The sequence below is a fragment of the Microtus pennsylvanicus genome, chromosome 9 (genome assembly GCF_037038515.1).
Source record: "Microtus pennsylvanicus isolate mMicPen1 chromosome 9, mMicPen1.hap1, whole genome shotgun sequence".
NCBI classification, from domain to species: Eukaryota; Metazoa; Chordata; class Mammalia; order Rodentia; family Cricetidae; genus Microtus; species Microtus pennsylvanicus.
Window position 1 is genome coordinate 58,159,332 of NC_134587.1, and position 18,781 is coordinate 58,178,112.

At 46.3% G+C, this 18,781-nt stretch overlaps 1 protein-coding gene across 2 annotated transcripts in view; it reads left to right on the plus strand.

The window, feature by feature from the left end:
* Myo16 (myosin XVI) overlaps positions 1 to 18,781 on the plus strand; it is a 418,849-nt gene that overhangs the window by 257,507 nt on the left and 142,561 nt on the right. For both annotated transcript variants that reach the window (XM_075986134.1, XM_075986133.1), the window contains exons 22-23: positions 8,029 to 8,181; positions 11,420 to 11,620. In XM_075986134.1, the coding sequence (XP_075842249.1) occupies positions 8,029 to 8,181; positions 11,420 to 11,620 (354 nt within the window). The remainder of the gene's footprint in view (positions 1 to 8,028; positions 8,182 to 11,419; positions 11,621 to 18,781) is intronic.

Here is an 18,781-nt window from a genome sequence, read left to right on the forward strand (position 1 = left end):
GTGATTTTAACCACAGCACATCCCTGAAAACTGCTGGACATCAGTAGGGACCCATGTGTCGAATAACTAACTGGTGGGCAATCTCATAGCGATCTTAACTCATCTTCCATGCAGATTCCAAAACCATGCTTATGTAACATGACTGGCTCTGTCTTACGTGTTTTCTGCTGGGCAGTTACACAGAAAAAATAAAGAAACCAAATAGTTTTGGTACATTTGATGACTCTACTCAACATGTTCTGTGCATTCATTTACATGAATGCTGAAGCAAAGCACAGATAGTTTATGTCATTCTCGGTAGTTCCCACGGATCCGGGCTCAGAATGCTGCCGTGTTGCTGGTAAAGGCAATCCAACCAGCAGTCTGTCAGAGGACAGATCTAAGCCTCACTGCGAGTAGCTGCTTCCCCTTAATGACTGGCTGGGTTTTTTCCTTTAGAGATGGGATAGTTGCTCTTGTGAGAAGTGCAAAGATCATCATGCTTTAATAAGTTCTGTGCGCTGTCAGCTCCTTCCTCCACAGCAGAATTCACACCAAGTCCATTTAATATCAGCAGAGAGGCAGGAATGCCTTCCCATCCTAGCGCCGTGCCAATGAAGAGAAAATGCCTCAAAACAAAACGAAGAATTCTTGTGAATCTATGTACATACCAGACACATATTCCATGATAAGCTCATGGCCCCTTCACTTCAGCTTGACTGGTTTGGAATCATCTAAGAGGGACACAGCTCCGGGGACATTCCCAGAAAGGAAGGTTTACCTGAAGAGGGAAGTGTCCCAACCTGCATGTGGAGTATCAGTGCCGCATAGCTAAAGTCCTGGACTGAGGAAAAGGAAAGAGGAGAGAGCCAGATAAAGGGTATCACTCATGTTCGCCTGCTTCTGGTAGTAGCCACCACACCCCAATACTGCTGGCCTGCACCCTCCTACCTGAGCTACCACACCCCCACACTGTGCTGCACCCCCCACCAGGACCCACCACACCCCCACACTGTACTGGCCTGCACCCCACTACCTGAGCCACCACACCCCACACTGTGCTGGCCTGCAACCTCTTACCAGGAGCCACCACACCCCCACACTGTGCTGCACCCCCCACCAGGACCCACCACACCCCCACACTGTGCTGGCCTGCACCCTCCCACCTGAGCACTACATCCCCACACTGTGCTGGCCTGCACCCTTCCACCAGGAGCCACCACACCCCACACTGTGCTGGCCTGCACCCTCCCACCAGGAGCCACCACACCCCCACACTGTGCTGGCCTGCACCTTCCCACCTGAGCACCACACCCCCACACTGTGCTGGCCTGCACCCTCCCACCTGAGCACCACACCCCCACACTGTGCTGGCCTGCACCCTCTTACCAGGAGCCACCACACCCCCACACTGTGCTGGCCTGCACCCTCCCACCAGAAAGAAAAACACAGGCTTCTTTCCTCAGGTCTCCCTTGTTATGGCAACAGGAAAAAGAATAATACTTCATTATCACATATTTATTCTTTTAATAACCAATATCACTGTATTGAATACTAATTAATGCTACATAATAACTCTAGAGAAGAGAAAATGTTCTCCAGATGTAAACAGTGGCAATCTGAATAAAAAACCTGAATTCCTAATGGTACTAACTAGGGAAGTGCTTATGGGTGGTGTTTACATATGATGGAAAATGGATAAGTTTTGTTATGCTTCTCCTTTGAGTGAGATTATTGTCCTGCTTGATCTCTGACTGTCTTAAGAACGCTAAGGATAACCCAAAGCCCTTGTGGGATCAAACTGGAACTCAGACCTAGACCCACGGGACCTCGCATGCAGTGCCCTGTTCGTCTGCAGTTCTTATCTCTACTTCTAGTTCTGTGGCTGTGATGTAAAAAGGACAATACATTTGGCGGAAATTGTATGTCAATCATTTTTAGGCCTGTACTTGTAACTGTATGTAAAAGGTATGTTAATTAAACCAAAAGTTTATTGCCAAAACAACAAAAATATACATTCATTGTTTTCTTTGAAAATGGAAAACAATAAGAAACAATGACAGAAGCTTTGAATTGAGGGCATTTTGGCCAAAGGCTCTGTTTCTAATTCTAGAGTCTGGTTTTGCTTGAGCTGAGGTGTGATTTATGAGGTGTCCTTCAAAATATCTAAGATCATTTCCCTTTGAACGGATGCTCCCCCACCCTGAGCTAGCTATCATTGCGTAGAATGCTGACTCCAATGGGATGAGCTGCGTTGTTGCTGCCTGGCTGCCTCCTGAGGATCAACACCATGATCGGACTGATAGTTTCATGCTGTGGTGACAGAATTCTTTGCACTAGATAATTTAGAAGAATGGAGACTTATTGTCCCATGGCTCTTCTGGGATGCCCCCTGTCAACAATAACCGTTATATATGGCAAAGTTGTGTCCTCTCCTAAAATATCTAGACACAGTGCCCCCGGCCCCAGGGTAGGAGGCTTGATCCTTATAGAATGAGGCAGGGCTCAGTAGGCCCTACATCAAGAGCATCCTCCTCTGAGGAAGACAGGGAGCAAACCCACGTGACCCAGGCATTCTTCAAGACCCCATACCTCATCCAGAAAAGTTGTCAACAGAGAGGCTCAGGGACCAGGACCTGCTGGCATCCTCTCCAAAATGAAACTGAACAAACCAAAAGAAGTCTATCTGCTGACGGAGGGTCTCCCATAGGGGTTCGATGCTGCTATAATAATGAGTTCACTGCCATTTCAATAGTGCCTGCCTGCTGCCAGGGGGGAGATGCTCAGTCTGCAGGGTAGATAGGGGTAGGAGACAGGAAATGTGCCTTTTCCAAGCCTGAATGGTGGGGTGGGAAGCCTTGGGCAAGGAGACAAGATCCACGATTGTTAAAAGGAAAGCTGGAAGGAGATAGGCTGCCCTCTTCAGCTTCCCACAACTTCTACTTTGTAGACAACATATTGATCTCAGGCATAGCTGACTCCCTGGGGAAACACATCAGCAATGTAGACAAAAGGAAGTGTTCAGAGGAGGCGAATTGGAGACCCATCATCTAACGGACTTCTTAAGGGCCTTGGGAAGTCCCGCAGGGAAGCTTGTGAGCCAACTTACTTCAGTGTTTCTCCAGTAGGCATCAGCCTGTTCAGTGCTTTCTTAGAAAATACCCATCGAAAAAACAAACAACAACAAAAAAAAAACAAAAAAAAATACCCATTGACATCTCAGACAGTTAAATATTCTAGACATTTTTGAGAAATGTTCAGTATCTGAAATTGCAACATATCCTCTCTCTCTCTCTTTCTCTATCTCTCTCTCTTTCTCTGTCTTTATCTCTCTCTCAAATACACACACAAGCACACAGTAATACACAACACATTTTGCATATATCTCTAGATTAACTGCTGAACGATTTGGCAAATTGGCTTCATTGGCTTCTCATTGTCTAGCTTGGTATGTTCTATAGCAATCCAAACACATCAGTGCCTCAGCCCCACTCCGTTTTAACGGGTTCAGGGTCAGAACCACGCACCAGCCTTTTGCACAAAGCTTCCAGTTAGTTCCAGTGAGCAGCAAGGATGACTGTCCCCTCTGTGGGACACAGGGGCTCTAACTTCTGCAGGAGTCAGCTTTCCTCTCTCCTCCCCTTCAATTTTGTGATGGACATGCCATGCACTGCCTACCTCTGCTCCAGATAGATTTCACTGAGCAGTAAAAATGGAGAACAGTTGGTGAACATTTACTCAAGAAATTAAGTTTGTCATTAATACAAATGACGGGCCATCTGGATAAGCAGCGAGGCTCTGTTGCTGAAGAGAGGTTTCAAGGAATGCATCGTTTTTATTATTAAACCTGGTAGTTCGCTTAATGCATGAAGCATGTGGTTTAATAAGAGCAGTATCCATGCTAATTAAATGGCTACTCAGTATTGTCCTTGCCTTTCACCCACTTTCGAGTCTGCTCTGAGGAGTACCTGGAGATCTAATGTGCTTCTCACACATCTCTGATGGGCAGATCTCAAAATGAGAAATAAAAATTGTTTGGCATCGAAGCCGATGATCCTTTAGTTTCCTGGTGCAGATTTATGATTCTAGAAACCCTAGAACCCTGACTCATGTGCTTATTAAGATTTCCCGTGATGGTATTGTACACCTAGACATTCTCGCAAGCGCACATGTGTACGCACGCACATACACACACATACACACACACAGGTTTACATACAGTGAAAATAAAGGCCGATTCATTGAGTTTTGGCAGTTTGGGTCCCTTTTGTTATTAGTGATGTATACTTTTTATGTTTCAAGTGGGTACCAATCACGAGGTAGAAGGGTTGTGTTAGTTGCCTTACTGACATTGCCAGGTAGTTTTGAAGTTCATTCTCCAGAAAGACTTCAGTATATAACTGTTCCCTGTGTCCTCAGAGCCACACTGGTATAGTCCAACGTTACCATGCCTAGTACTTGGTAACTCAATGCCACTAAAGATAAATGGATCACAAGGATGTAAAACTGAAATTTCAAGGCAAAGAGACGGGCACCAGTGTAAGATGGGGGTGATGGCTAAGATTATGTTAGAGTGAAATTAATATAAACAAAATACATAGGCTGTGTTCAGGGAGCGAAACTTGGAGGTTCCCCAGTTTTCTCCAGAAAGACGTCCTTGGATTCTTCTTCCCTAGGATCCCCGAGTCTTTCCAGGTCTAGTGTCACTGTACCCCATGTAGCAGCTAATCCTCTCTGGATACCCATCCCTCCTGTAGAAGCTTGTAGCTTTTTTCTTTCTAGAGAATGCAGGAGCAACTTTTGTTTCCTGGCTGCCAGTCAGTGACGCGAGCCTCTTTCCAGTGGCCTGCACCAGGAGGAGTCACATAGACAAGTTATTATTGTTAATACGATAGGTAGAGAGTTATATAGAGAAAAATATCAAATATAGTATTAATAAATATAATTATTATATCAAAATAGGTATAAATATGTATGTTCATGAAAATAGATTAAAAACAAACAATAAATCTGAGATATGAACAGCCATACAATAAGAACAAAAATTCTTATTCTAGATAGAAAACTAACACCCCAAAATTGCTCTCCTTTCTGATCACTTGGTCTGAGGTATGAAAGAACTTCTGTAGGTTTGAAGATTGTCCACTGCAACCGGACCCGTGCAGCACTGCTGCTGCCTTGTGCTCACAGGAAAGCCTAAGGAGCAAGATTAGATCTCTTTAAATTTGGAATTCCTGTTTCCATCACGGTCTTCCCACTACTACTCCGTCATGACCACTGAACTTACAGAATCTTCTTTCTCTTCAAAACAGTTTAATCACACACAAACACACACAATTTGTGCATGTGTACGAAAGTGTGTGCGTGTGTGTGTGCTCATGCACGCACATGCATGCATGCACTTCCGCACATAACCATCACACATTCTCAGAGGAATTTGCAAAAATTTTTTCCCTGCTTCTACCACGGGGGTCTGGGAATTGAGCTCTGGTCTTCAGACTTGGCAGTAGGTGCCTTACCCAGCAGAGTCATCTCTCAGGCTCCTCCCCTAGAACATTCGCTCTCTGGTCCTCGACAAATGTATTCCGTGGGGCATATAAAAAGCTGGAGGTTTCTGGGATTTAAAGCACAAAGCTCCTTAGCTAAGAACACACTTCGTGTGGTCGATTTTCTTGAATAAACACAGTCAGGTCAGAGGACACACTGATGGCTGAAGGTGCAAGAGAAGCAGAGATTGGCGACCCAAATGGGACACATCACTCTTCCTGCAATGTGACTGCAGCAAGGAGAATTGAGTGGGGCGAAACCTTACAGCTGGCAAAGGGAGGCTGTGTTCAGCATGCGGGCACTGCAGCAAAGCCTTCTGCACTGCGGGTGCCGTTCAGCTGGTCTATTCCCCTTGTCCTACCTTATCAAGCTCACGCCTGTCCGTCAGAGCCTCACTAGCGACCGTATTTCTCTCGTTGTGTACCAACCCCCAGTAGGGGTTCTGGGGGGAAAGCGCTCCCCATGGAGCTGTCAAGTCGGTGTCTGATGAATCCCTGCTCTGAAAGGAGCAGCTATGCTTGCCACGTCCATTTTAATTACAAAAAGAGAGAAATGTTTGTGAAAATAGCCAGTGGAGAAGGAGAAGTGAAATGCCATTGAAGTCCCTTAATACTGAGGCAATTTTGTTACTAAGAAATAATAACTGATATAAAATTATTAGAATTTAGCATGCAGTGTTTACCTTAAGTGCACAAAAGAGAAATTATCCCTTCTGTGGAATGGAACCAATAGTTGTTACTAGTTTTAATTGTAGGATCTAAATGTGTTCGGGAAGCAGATGGAGGGGGTGAGACCAAAGGGCCTAGCCCTGCAGGAGGTATGCTATAGGCAAAGCAGGGGTGAAGTGGGGAGCTGGAGAGCACCTGGGGGAGAGTCAGGAGGAATGGCCGAGGAGAAAGAGGTGAAGAGAGGCCAAAGCCCAAGACGGGAGATGTGACTAAAGGGGTGGACATCTGGCATATGTCACAGGGGCTCGCTCCAACAACATGTCTGCTGAGAACTGAGCATTTGACTTGGAGACGTGAATTTCTGGAGACTTCCGAAATCGGCAGAACCAAGATGTGTCAAGGGAAGAGGAGATGTGAATTTCTCTTAATAAGCAAGGACAAGTCTTTGTGTTTTTCAGTTTAGTGTTCAATGTAAAAGGAGGCTGTGGTTACCTGCACAAGACCTCCACAACATCCAGCTAGTGAAAAAACCACCACAGGGCAGCTGTCCTCCCCTAGCCGAGGAGCTATTGGCAGCTGATGGCTGATGGAGAAGAGAAAGTCTCTTTTCTTCGCGAGTGGCTGCTGGTGGGTTGCCTGTGCCCTTGGGCATAACTCTACATGCTTGTACACATGGGCTAATTAGACTCGATATGTTATTAAAAAAAGGGGGGGGGCGGGAACTGAAGCCATGAAACTGGGAGAGAGACCATGTTGGATGACTCAGTGAGGTGTGGATATGACCAAGACACGCTGTGCACATGTATGAAAATTTTAAAGGATAAAAAGATAAATATTAAAAATAAATAAAAACAAATGAGAAAGTACCTGGAAGAAAAATGATATTTTATTTTAATTTAAATTGCTTGTTTTGCACGCGACATGGCTGCTGCCCTCATGAACTCATAGGATCTATGGCTACTACACAAGACCTGTCAAAATTGCATCATGGGTGGGAGAAGGCCGTTCATGGTTGGCGGGAGTGGGGAGCCAGAGTTCTCAGTGCTGTAGCCATTGGTAAGTTGCCTTTGTTTCAGCTGCCCTCACCCAGGCTGAAGAGAAACCCTAATTAAATGTGGTTAATTTCCGGAAAGACAAGACTGGAGAAGAAAGGGTTTGTGGGAAGAAGAGGAAGGGAGGAAGTGGACAGGGGGTACGAGGGGGTGATTAGGTTGGTGTGCCGAGATACGGCGTGTGAGCAAGGAGGTCTGTGGAAGAATAAGTAAACATTTTAAGATAAAGAAAAACTTAACTGAGAAATAAGATTCTTTTCCTCTAGGGACCGTCTTCCGGAAACTTGGAAGAGGATTTTCAACAGGTGTATTCCAATTAAGAACACTATTTGTGTAACGAATCCCTTAGTCTAGATGTAACTTGCAGAGGAAGTCTATGTCCACGCCGCTCACCAACCACCAATATGTAACCAGCGCAGGGCATGCGAGAGGCCATACAAGACCCCACAGCAGAAAGGCTTTTAGCCACAGGTGTCCTCAAGAGCCCAATATGTCTTCCTTTCAGGAATGCTTTTCCTTTTGTTTTTAAGTGCTTGAGACTCGGTTTGTACGTGGGCACCGTAGTTACACTTCTTATGTTTAGCATGCCCGCCTCATGTTGAACACTAGGACAGGATGACCACAGAAGTGACTAAGCGAAGCTGCCTTCTAGGGCAAAACTCCTGAGTCATCCTAATGGACCACTTGTTCTGTGTGTCCCTGGGGGCGACACTCCACCATGAGCAAGTGGCTCTGTATGGCTGCCAGTGTTATCTGCTGTTTTGTTCTCTTCCCCGAAACAGCTCTGTGTCAACCTGACCAACGAGAAGATGCATTACTATATCCAAGAAGTGCTTTTCCTGCAAGAGCAAGCAGAGTGTGTACAAGAGGGAGTTGCCATGGAAACTGCCTATTCTCTTGGTAACCAGGCTGGAGTTTTGGATTTCTTCTTCCAGGTACTTACATAACATAATTAGATACTTAACAGGATGTGTGCATTCAGGTGCACTGGAGAGAGAATTTTCTTTCTGAAGGCCTTGCTTGGGAGGCAGCCTTATATATAAGACTCTGCAGTGCCTTTATAGTTCCCCAGTAGTCTTTTGAGGAGCACAAATTACCCTTGCCCAAAGGGGCAATGGAAAACTCGCTGCTTCATTCAAAGGACAAGAACTATATGAGAACTGGATGATATAAGGGCATTCGCCATTTTATTTATCAAACCTAAAAGTCTCTTTTATAAAGTTGCAAGAGGCCAGTGTACAACATGGATTCCATAAGCTAATATATGAGGCCCGTGATATCATGAAATAGATTACATGTTTTGTATTGGTCTTCAGGGGTTCTAAAACTGAAATTTTGAAAGGTTGGCAGGAAAAGTATATACACAAAATAATCTTCAGTTAAGTTAATCTTTGGTTAAAATTGAGCCTGAAGGCATCAGCGTGAGTTTACCTTCATATTTTCATCTCTGCATAAAGTGAAAAGCTTCTGTGTGTAAGTAAAGAACTCTTATGTGAGACAGCAAGATGATGCGGTGAAAAAAGGAGCTTGTTGCTAAGGCTGATGACCTAGATTATGATCCCGGACATATTTGAGGGAAGGAGACAGCCAACTCCTTCAAGTTGCCCTCAGACCTCCATATGAATACTCTGGCATGTAAACATGCGTGCATGAACACACACAGACACACACACATGCACTGTGGGGGGGATAATAAAAACATGTGATAAACTGTTTTATCAAGCATGTCAACAGCAACTTGTGTTTGCCTGAGATGCTCTGTGGAGTCACCCATTGCATGTGAATATACTAGAACTGGAGGGCGAGCATCTGAGTGGCTGCGTGAATGTACTAGAACTGGAGGGCGAGCATCTGAGTGGCTGTGTGAATGTACTAGAACTGGAGGGCGAGCATCTGAGTGAATGCGTGGATATACTAGAACTGGAGGGCGAGCATCTGAGTGAATGCGTGGATATACTAGAACTGGAGGGCGAGCATCTGAGTGGCTGCGTGAATATACTAGAACTGGAGGGCGGGCATCTGAGTGGCTGCGTGAATATACTAGAACTGGAGGGCGGGCATCTGAGTGGCTGCGTGAATATACTAGAACTGGAGGGCGGGCATCTGAGTGGCTGCGTGAATATACTAGAACTGGAGGGCGAGCATCTGAGTGACTGTGTGGATATACTAGAACTGGAGGGCGAGCATCTGAGTGACTGCGTGGATACACTAGAACTGGAGGGCGAGCATCTGAGTGACTGCGTGGATACACTAGAACTGGAGGGCGAGCATCTGAGTGACTGCGTGGATACACTAGAACTGGAGGGCGAGCATCTGAGTGACGGCGTGGATATACTAGAACTGGAGGGCGAGCATCTGAGTGACTGCGTGAATATACTAGAACTGGAGGGCGAGCATCTGAGTGGCTGTGTGGATATACTAGAACTGGAGGGTGAGCATCTGAGTGACTGCGTGGATACACTAGAACTGGAGGGCGAGCATCTGAGTGACTGCGTGGATACACTAGAACTGGAGGGCGAGCATCTGAGTGACGGCGTGGATATACTAGAACTGGAGGGCGAGCATCTGAGTGACTGCGTGAATATACTAGAACTGGAGGGCGAGCATCTGAGTGGCTGTGTGGATATACTAGAACTGGAGGGTGAGCATCTGAGTGGCTGTGTGAATGTACTAGAACTGGAGGGCGAGCATCTGAGTGGCTGTGTGGATATACTAGAACTGGAGGGTGAGCATCTGAGTGGCTGCGTGAATATACTAGAACTGGAGGGCGAGCATCTGAGTGGCTGTATGGATATACTAGAACTGGAGGGCGAGCATCTGAGTGACTGCGTGAATATACTAGAACTGGAGGGCGAGCATCTGAGTGGCTGTGTGGATATACTAGAACTGGAGGGCGAGCATCTGAGTGGCTGTGTGGATATACTAGAACTGGAGGGCGAGCATCTGAGTGGCTGTGTGGATATACTAGAACTGGAGGGCGAGCATCTGAGTGACTGCGTGAATGTACTAGAACTGGAGAGCGAGCATCTGAGTGACTGTGTGGATATACTAGAACTGGAGGGCGAGCATCTGAGTGACTGTGTGGATATACTAGAACTGGAGGGCGAGCATCTGAGTGGCTGTGTGGATATACTAGAACTGGAGGGCGAGCATCTGAGTGACTGCGTGAATATACTAGAACTGGAGAGCGAGCATCTGAGTGGCTGTGTGAATATACTAGAACTGGAGGGCGAGCATCTGAGTGGCTGTATGAATATACTAGAACTGGAGGGTGAGCATCTGAATGGCTGCGTGAATATACTAGAACTGGAGGGCGAGCATCTGAGTGGCTGTGTGGATATACTAGAACTGGAGGGTGAGCATCTGAGTGGCTGTGTGAATATACTAGAACTGGAGGGCGAGCATCTGAGTGGCTGTGTGAATATACTAGAACTGGAGGGCGAGCATCTGAGTGGCTGCGTGAATATACTAGAACTGGAGGGCGAGCATCTGAGTGGCTGTGTGAATGTACTAGAACTGGAGGGCGAGCATCTGAGTGACTGTGTGAATATACTAGAACTGGAGGGCGAGCATCTGAGTGGCTGTGTGGATATACTAGAACTGGAGGGCGAGCATCTGAGTGGCTGTGTGGATATACTAGAACTGGAGGGCGAGCATCTGAGTGGCTGTGTGAATATACTAGAACTGGAGGGCGAGCATCTGAGTGGCTGCGTGAATATACTAGAACTGGAGGGCGAGCATCTGAGTGGCTGTGTGGATATACTAGAACTGGAGGGCGAGCATCTGAATGGCTGCGTGAATATACTAGAACTGGAGGGCGAGCATCTGAGTGACTGTGTGGATATACTAGAACTGGAGGGTGAGCATCTGAGTGGCTGTGTGGATACACTAGAACTGGAGGGCGAGCATCTGAGTGGCTGTGTGAATATCTAGAACTGGAGGGCGAGCATCTGAGTGGCTGTGTGAATATACTAGAACTGGAGGGTGAGCATCTGAGTGGCTGTGTGGATATACTAGAACTGGAGGGCGAGCATCTGAGTGGTTGTGTGAATATACTAGAACTGGAGGGTGAGCATCTGAGTGGCTGTGTGGATATACTAGAACTGGAGGGTATGCGTCAAGGACACCAGGTGGAGTAGCAGGAGCAAACTTCTGACTTGTGCTGACTTTCAGAAACCATCAGGATTCTTCTCCCTATTGGATGAGGAGAGTCAAGTGATCTGGTCCGTGGAGCCAAATCTTCCCAGAAAGCTGCAGAGTCTCCTGGAGTCATCAAATACAAACACAGTGTATTCTCCTATGAAGGACGGCAATGGAAATGTTGCTTTCAAAGGTCAAGGCCCAGCCTTCACGGTCATGCACTACGCAGGAAGGGTGAGTAGAAGGACCACGTGATGTGCCCTGTGTACTGACATACAGTGTGATGTGTCCTGTGTACTGACATACAGTGTGATGTGCCCCGTGTACTGACATACAGTGTGATGTGCCCTGTGTACTGACATACAGTGTGATGTGCCCTGTGTACTGACATACAGTGTGATGTGCCCCGTGTACTGGTGTACCAGGTGATGTGCCCCGTGTACTGGTGTACCAGGTGATGTGCCCCGTGTACTGGTGTACCAGGTGATGTGCCCCGTGTACTGGTGTACCAGGTGATGTGCCCCGTGTACTGGTGTACCAGGTGATGTGTCCTGTGTACTGGTGTACCAGGTGATGTGCCCCGTGTACTGGTGTACCAGGTGATGTGCCCCGTGTACTGACATACAGTGTGATGTGCCCCGTGTACTGACATACAGTGTGATGTGCCCTGTGTACTGACATACAGTGTGATGTGCCCTGTGTACTGACATACAGTGTGATGTGTCCCGTGTACTGACATACAGTGTGATGTGCCCTGTGTACTGACATACAGTGTGATGTGCCCTGTGTACTGACATACAGTGTGATGTGCCCTGTGTACTAACATACAGTGTGATGTGCCCCGTGTACTGACATACAGTGTGATGTGCCCTGTGTACTAACATACAGTGTGATGTGCCCTGTGTACTAACATACAGTGTGATGTGCCCTGTGTACTAACATACAGTGTGATGTGCCCTGTGTACTGACATACAGTGTGATGTGCCCTGTGTACTAACATACAGTGTGATGTGCCCTGTGTACTAACATACAGTGTGATGTGCCCTGTGTACTGACATACAGTGTGATGTGCCCTGTGTACTGACATACAGTGTGATGTGCCCTGTGTACTGACATACAGTGTGATGTGCCCTGTGTACTGACATACAGTGTGATGTGCCCTGTGTACTGACATACAGTGTGATGTGCCCTGTGTACTGACATACAGTGTGATGTGCCCTGTGTACTGACATACAGTGTGATGTGCCCTGTGTACTGACATACAGTGTGATGTGCCCTGTGTACTGACATACAGTGTGATGTGCCCTGTGTACTGACATACAGTGTGATGTGCCCTGTGGACTGACATACAGTGTGATGTGCCCTGTGTACTGACATACAGTGTGATGTGCCCTGTGTACTGACATACAGTGTGATGTGCCCTGTGTACTGACATACAGTGTGATGTGCCCTGTGTACTGACATACAGTGTGATGTGCCCTGTGTACTGACATACAGTGTGATGTGCCCTGTGTACTGACATACAGTGTGATATGCCCTGTGTACTGACATACAGTGTGATGTGCCCTGTGGACTGACATACAGTGTGATGTGCCCTGTGTACTGACATACAGTGTGATGTGCCCTGTGTACTGACATACAGTGTGATGTGCCCTGTGTACTGACATACAGTGTGATGTGCCCTGTGTACTGACATACAGTGTGATGTGCCCTGTGGACTGACATACAGTGTGATGTGCCCTGTGTACTGACATACAGTGTGATGTGCCCTGTGTACTGACATACAGTGTGATGTGCCCTGTGTACTGACATACAGTGTGATGTGCCCTGTGTACTGACATACAGTGTGATGTGCCCTGTGTACTGACATACAGTGTGATGTGCCCTGTGGACTGACATACAGTGTGATGTGCCCTGTGTACTGACATACAGTGTGATGTGCCCTGTGTACTGACATACAGTGTGATGTGCCCTGTGGACTGACATACAGTGTGATGTGCCCTGTGTACTGACATACAGTGTGATGTGCCCTGTGTACTGACATACAGTGTGATGTGCCCTGTGTACTGACATACAGTGTGATGTGTCCTGTGTACTGGTGTACCAGGTGATGTGCCCTGTGTACTGGTGTACCAGGTGATGTGCCCCGTGTACTGGTGTACCAGGTGATGTGTCCCGTGTACTGGTGTACCAGGTGATGTGTCCTGTGTACTGGTGTACCAGAGAGATGCAACCTTTAGAGCACAGGATTGCAGGATATGCCATTAGACACTCAGAAGCCACATGACCAGCCCACAGTAATTAGCCTTTGTAAACTCTTTGCCTTTGGTTTGATGCTGAGGTGACATCTCAGAACAGTGTGTGCTCAGCAGGCTAACTGTCTCACTGTGTGTACAGACTTTCATTAATATGAGACGAGCTCCAGGATCTGCATAAAGAGCTTTGTTCCACACTTTGGGGATATTTTTCCTATATAAATTTTGGGCCTCTGAGTGTGCTTGACCTGAATGTGGGCTTAATGTTGAATATATTTCTTAGAGCCTAAGACAGCAAGCCCTCTGACCTCCGGAGTCTAACCCCTACCTGGAGTGGTGTCCCCAACACTCTCTTGTCATCTCACATTAGAAGGCCCTGGATCAGGGCATGTTTGCCCCATGACTTTCCTGTTGTAACTCCCTCGTGCCAGTCTTCTCTCTAGGCCGTGTGTTCTAGTCCTCTGTCTTCTTGAGTCCCTCTCACTGCCGTGAACTCCTTCCCAGGCAGAGTTGAAATACCCTTCCAGTGTATTTAACAACATCTATCCACCTCTTAATTAAATCTGTTTTTCTATACACAACTCCTTTTATTGTTGACGTCTTCCACTTTTCGAATTATAACCACATACACATACACTTTGAACTCCCACTTAGTGAAAACGAGGGACTCATCAAGGCCTCCCAGTTCATCTCTTCCCTTGTTTGCGGAGACGCCATCTCCGCAAAAGGAAGAGGATGAGAGATGAGTGAGGAATATGCACATACCAAGCAGTCAGATGGCAGAACACAAAGTCACAAAAACGGATACGCTGCTGCTACCAGCCTAATACTGGATAAGGAAGCAATTATCTGGCTCAGCAAAGCAGAGCGCTCTTCTCCAGAGGAGCTGACAAACTTCGAAGGGGAGGTATCCCACTGGGGACATGGACTCTGGAAATGCAGTCCCTAGACTGTACTGAACTCACTTGCATAGGACAGAATCAGCTCTCATTGTCGGGGCAGAAAACAACTCAACTTAGGAAAAGAACTTTGAGAGAGTCTTAAGTTGAAATCGCAGGGGTGCTCTTAAGGTATGCATGAGATATTGAAGAACGGCAGGCTGCGTCCCTGGCACCCGGCCACCCGCATGGCTAGCTTACACCCCAAAATAATTACACAGAAACTGTATTCTTTTAAACACTGCCTGGCCCATTAGTTCCAGCCTCTTATTGGCTAGCTCTTACATATTGATCTAACCCATTTCTAATAATCTATGTAGCGCCACGAGGTGGCTTACCAGGAAAGATCTTAACCTGCATCTGTCTGGAGTGAGAGAATCATGGCGACTGCCTGACTCGGCTTTTTTCTCTCAGCATTCTGTCTGTCTACTCCGCCTACCTAATTTTCTGTCCTATTAAAGGCCAAGCAGTTTCTTTATTAATTAACCAATGAAAGCAACACATAGAAAGAAGACCCACCTCCATCAATGAGACCAAGCTGCCTTCTGCCACTGAGCATACCAAACAGCAGCAAGCACTCCCACAGCGAAAAGAAGCTTGTGTGTGGTGGGCTCACCAGGCAAAATGTTAGAAAGCACAGAGGTGTAGCTCACATCACTTCTGCCTTCAAAGGCAGGACAGCAGTGTTGGACAGGCAGAAGCCAGAGAATAGTGAACTCCACGGTGCTAAGTAGTCTGAGAAAGAGATTGTCCCCCAATACTGCAGCTGGGGGAAATCAGTATGGGTAAGAGGGCAGGTGCCCCCCAACATACCATCCACTTATTTGGGAAAGGGTGCAAGTTTCATTGGATGAGGAAAGACCGACATCATTGATTTCGGCTAACCCCTGTCAGTAGTGTGTGCCTGCTGACGGCTTTATCCTTTTGACTCCTGGCATATTTTCAGACTGGAGAGAAGATGAAGCAGTCATAACTGGGCAGGTGATGTTAGACAGGCTCGGGAGAAGCAGAGCAGGCTCTTCAATGCTTGGCCAGCATCCATGTTTGAGCAGTTGTAAAGAATAAGGAAGTGGCATCCTAGGAAGAGGACAGAAGAGAGGTCAGAGAAGAGATGCTCAAAGCTAGGGGTCAGAGCCCAGGAGAACCCCACAGTCCTCATGTGGCTGAGAAACAGGGAGTATACTGTGTCAGCCCAACACGTGCTCCTGGAGAAGGGAGCGGCAGACAAACTCAGGTTCAGCTGTTCTAACCTGGCAGCATGGAGTTTAATGCAAACCCTAATAGGATGGAGGAAGGAACAAACTCAATTTAGAATCCAACCTTAGAACAACAGGAGGAAAAACAGCTGTGGGCGAGAGAAGGAAGGCCCTCAGACCCCAGAGAAGAGAGTAGGAGCCCACCAGATGAGGTGGTAATGCAGCATAAGAGGCCCCTGTGAGAAGTGGACCAGTGTCGTTAGATGCTTGAAGAGGCTTGTGGGACACGGAAAGAAACTGATGAAAGATTCTGTATCTTGATGTCTGAACTGTTACTAATTTTTACTTCTCCTTCGCTTTTTCAGAGTCCTTACAATTAGAGGGAGGTTCTAGTGTTGTCTTCAGATGTTTTTAAAACTCTGACTTCACATTATACATTTTCTGAATTGTGAGGAAAAAGAATGCACAAAGCTTTAGTTGGGTATCATGACTTTTTATAATTTAGGAAATTATTTTCTTAAGACCTTCCTAGCAGCTCTGTCAGGCACATATTCGAATGTTCTTCTTTATAAGTCTATTGTATTGTGCCATAAAGACAAAGCAGTCCCATAAAAAGGGCTGACTGCATGAAAAATCAGCAACAATGTGGTCTGGAATCATAGCTGGATTATTTTGAGTTCAGTTGTAATTATTTTTCTGAGCACCTAATAGCATTTCAATTTTAATTTTGTTTTTGAAAATTTAAGGGGAAAACAACCGACAGTTTAATGTAATAGGGAATTATTCACTGAGTTCTTGGAGAAATTAAAGAACACGGGGACAGCCCGATAATTAGTTGGTACAGCGCCAAAGCCCCTGCACAATCATGCATTTTCCACTGAAAGCAGTTTTGTTTTTAAGAGCGTTTTCCATAATTGGAGTCGATTTTTGTGGCTTTACAGAAATCTTTCATTTCGGTGAGATGTACTAAGGAGTTGTAGCCAAAGGACTCCCCAAGGACTCGCTCGGCAGTAGTGTAGATGCTATGTGATTTGCAATAATGTGTCAGTCCATATGGCTTCTGAATCGGCAGATGTAGCCACGTGCACTTGCATGGTGAACTGTTGCATTGGAAAACAAAAGGGACATTCTACCTTTTTGTCCCTTAAGGGGTACAGGAGACATTCACCCACCCAAAAGCAGCAGGTATTGTTCATGACCTTTGACCCTAGAGTTGCCTCCCATGAAGAGAGTCCAATGAACCCATGTATTTTTGAACCTCTTGGTAGCATCTTATTGACCAGGTGAACTGCGTGAAATATCTTCCATCACTTTGCCCTTCTTGCAGCGCTTCCTTGCTATGTTAGTGAGAATCAGCTGTACCCTATGAGAAGGAGTGTCGTTACTGCAGAGGCAGACCTAGCGTTGCTCCCTTGTCCCCACCTGGGTGAGTTCTGGGTGGACTCACACAGTGAGAACTCTAAAGAGGAGCCTCCACCCTGCTTCGGAAGCTTGTTTGGGGCGGAAACTCGGAGGTCCTTTTAGAAATGTTTAAGCACCATTATGTGAATTACATCTGAAGATCCTTCCTAAACACATCTGAATGTTTCATTACCCCTAGGAGCATGGTGCAGCTTGCAATCTCCATTACAGAGATATTTTAAAGGAAACAGGGAGAGGCTGTGCATGAAATATTAACAAGATCTCATTAATGAGCACACGTTTGAATTAAAGAAGGCTTTAGGGGCTTGAGCTTGGCTTCTTTTTGTTTATTTGTTTTAGTCAATTTTAAATCATATATAAAGTTACCTGGTTTAGGGCTTGCTCTAACCTGGTGATTTAAATGACAGATAAGCATTAAATCCACAAGTGTGTCTGAGTTTATTGACTGTTAAAATTAAGGATCTTGAAGAAAAGAAGAATTACGGCTTGATAATGTCAGCTCTTAGGAGAGTCGAATGATTCTAAACTAACTCTTGTTGGAAATTGTGCTTTAAAGCGCCTCAATTTTGACGTGAGAAAAGCAAGTTATAAAGTGATCTGAGGCTAAAGGTAAAGATTGAATTAATAAAATTTAAGTAAAAATTCAGTTGTGAAGTGTAGGAACTAGGAGCGGTGGGGCTGTGTCTCCAGCGCCCCGGCTGCCTGGCTAGCTTATGCCCAAAATAACAACACACAAACTGTATTCATTTAATCACTGCTTGGCCCATTTCTATCTAGCCTCTTCTAGGCTAATTCTCACATATTAATTTAGCCCATTTCTAATCATCTGTGTAGCGCCCCTAGGTGCGCTTACCGGGAAGATTCTAGCCTATGTCCATCCTGGGTCGGAGCTTCATTGCGTGCTTCTGCCTGGGAGCTGGTAGCATGGCGTCTCTCTGAGGCGTCTGCTCCCTAGAGGAGAGCTGTGGAGTCTGAGCTCACTTCCTCTTCCTCCCAGCGTTCTGTTCTGTTTACTCCTCCCACCTATCTTCTAACCAATGAGGGCCAAGCAGTTTCTTTTTATTTAACCAATGACCTTCCTCCATCAGTGAAGTACAAATCCCACACTCTTATGACCAGATCCTCTTGTGTGCAAGTTGTCAATACAGCCTTGCTCAGAACAGAGGGCTCAGACTGTGTCTCACAGTGTAAGAATCCATGAGATCAGGTAATCAAACTCCAATGGGAGTGCACAGAGAGGACTGGGGAGTCATGTGATCCCAACTCTCCATGGTTAAAGCCATCCCGGCTGTGAGCAAATAGGACATGAGCCTTCCTGGCAGAGAGAGGCAGGCCAGAAAGCTCCCAGAGCTCCAACCACCTTCTCTCTTCAGAACCACTTGAGCACAGACTCCTTTCGTTTCCAGCCACCCAGTCTGTGTTTAGTGTTGCAGCAGCAGCCTCAGTAGAGAATACAAGTCTACATTGTTTCATATGAGTTTGTATGCGAGAAAAGGGAAACACATCAAAGCATGAAACATTGTAGAGTTTCTTCCTAACTCCTGCACTTCTCAATCTCTTTGTCTCCTGTGGTTTTCCTCACTT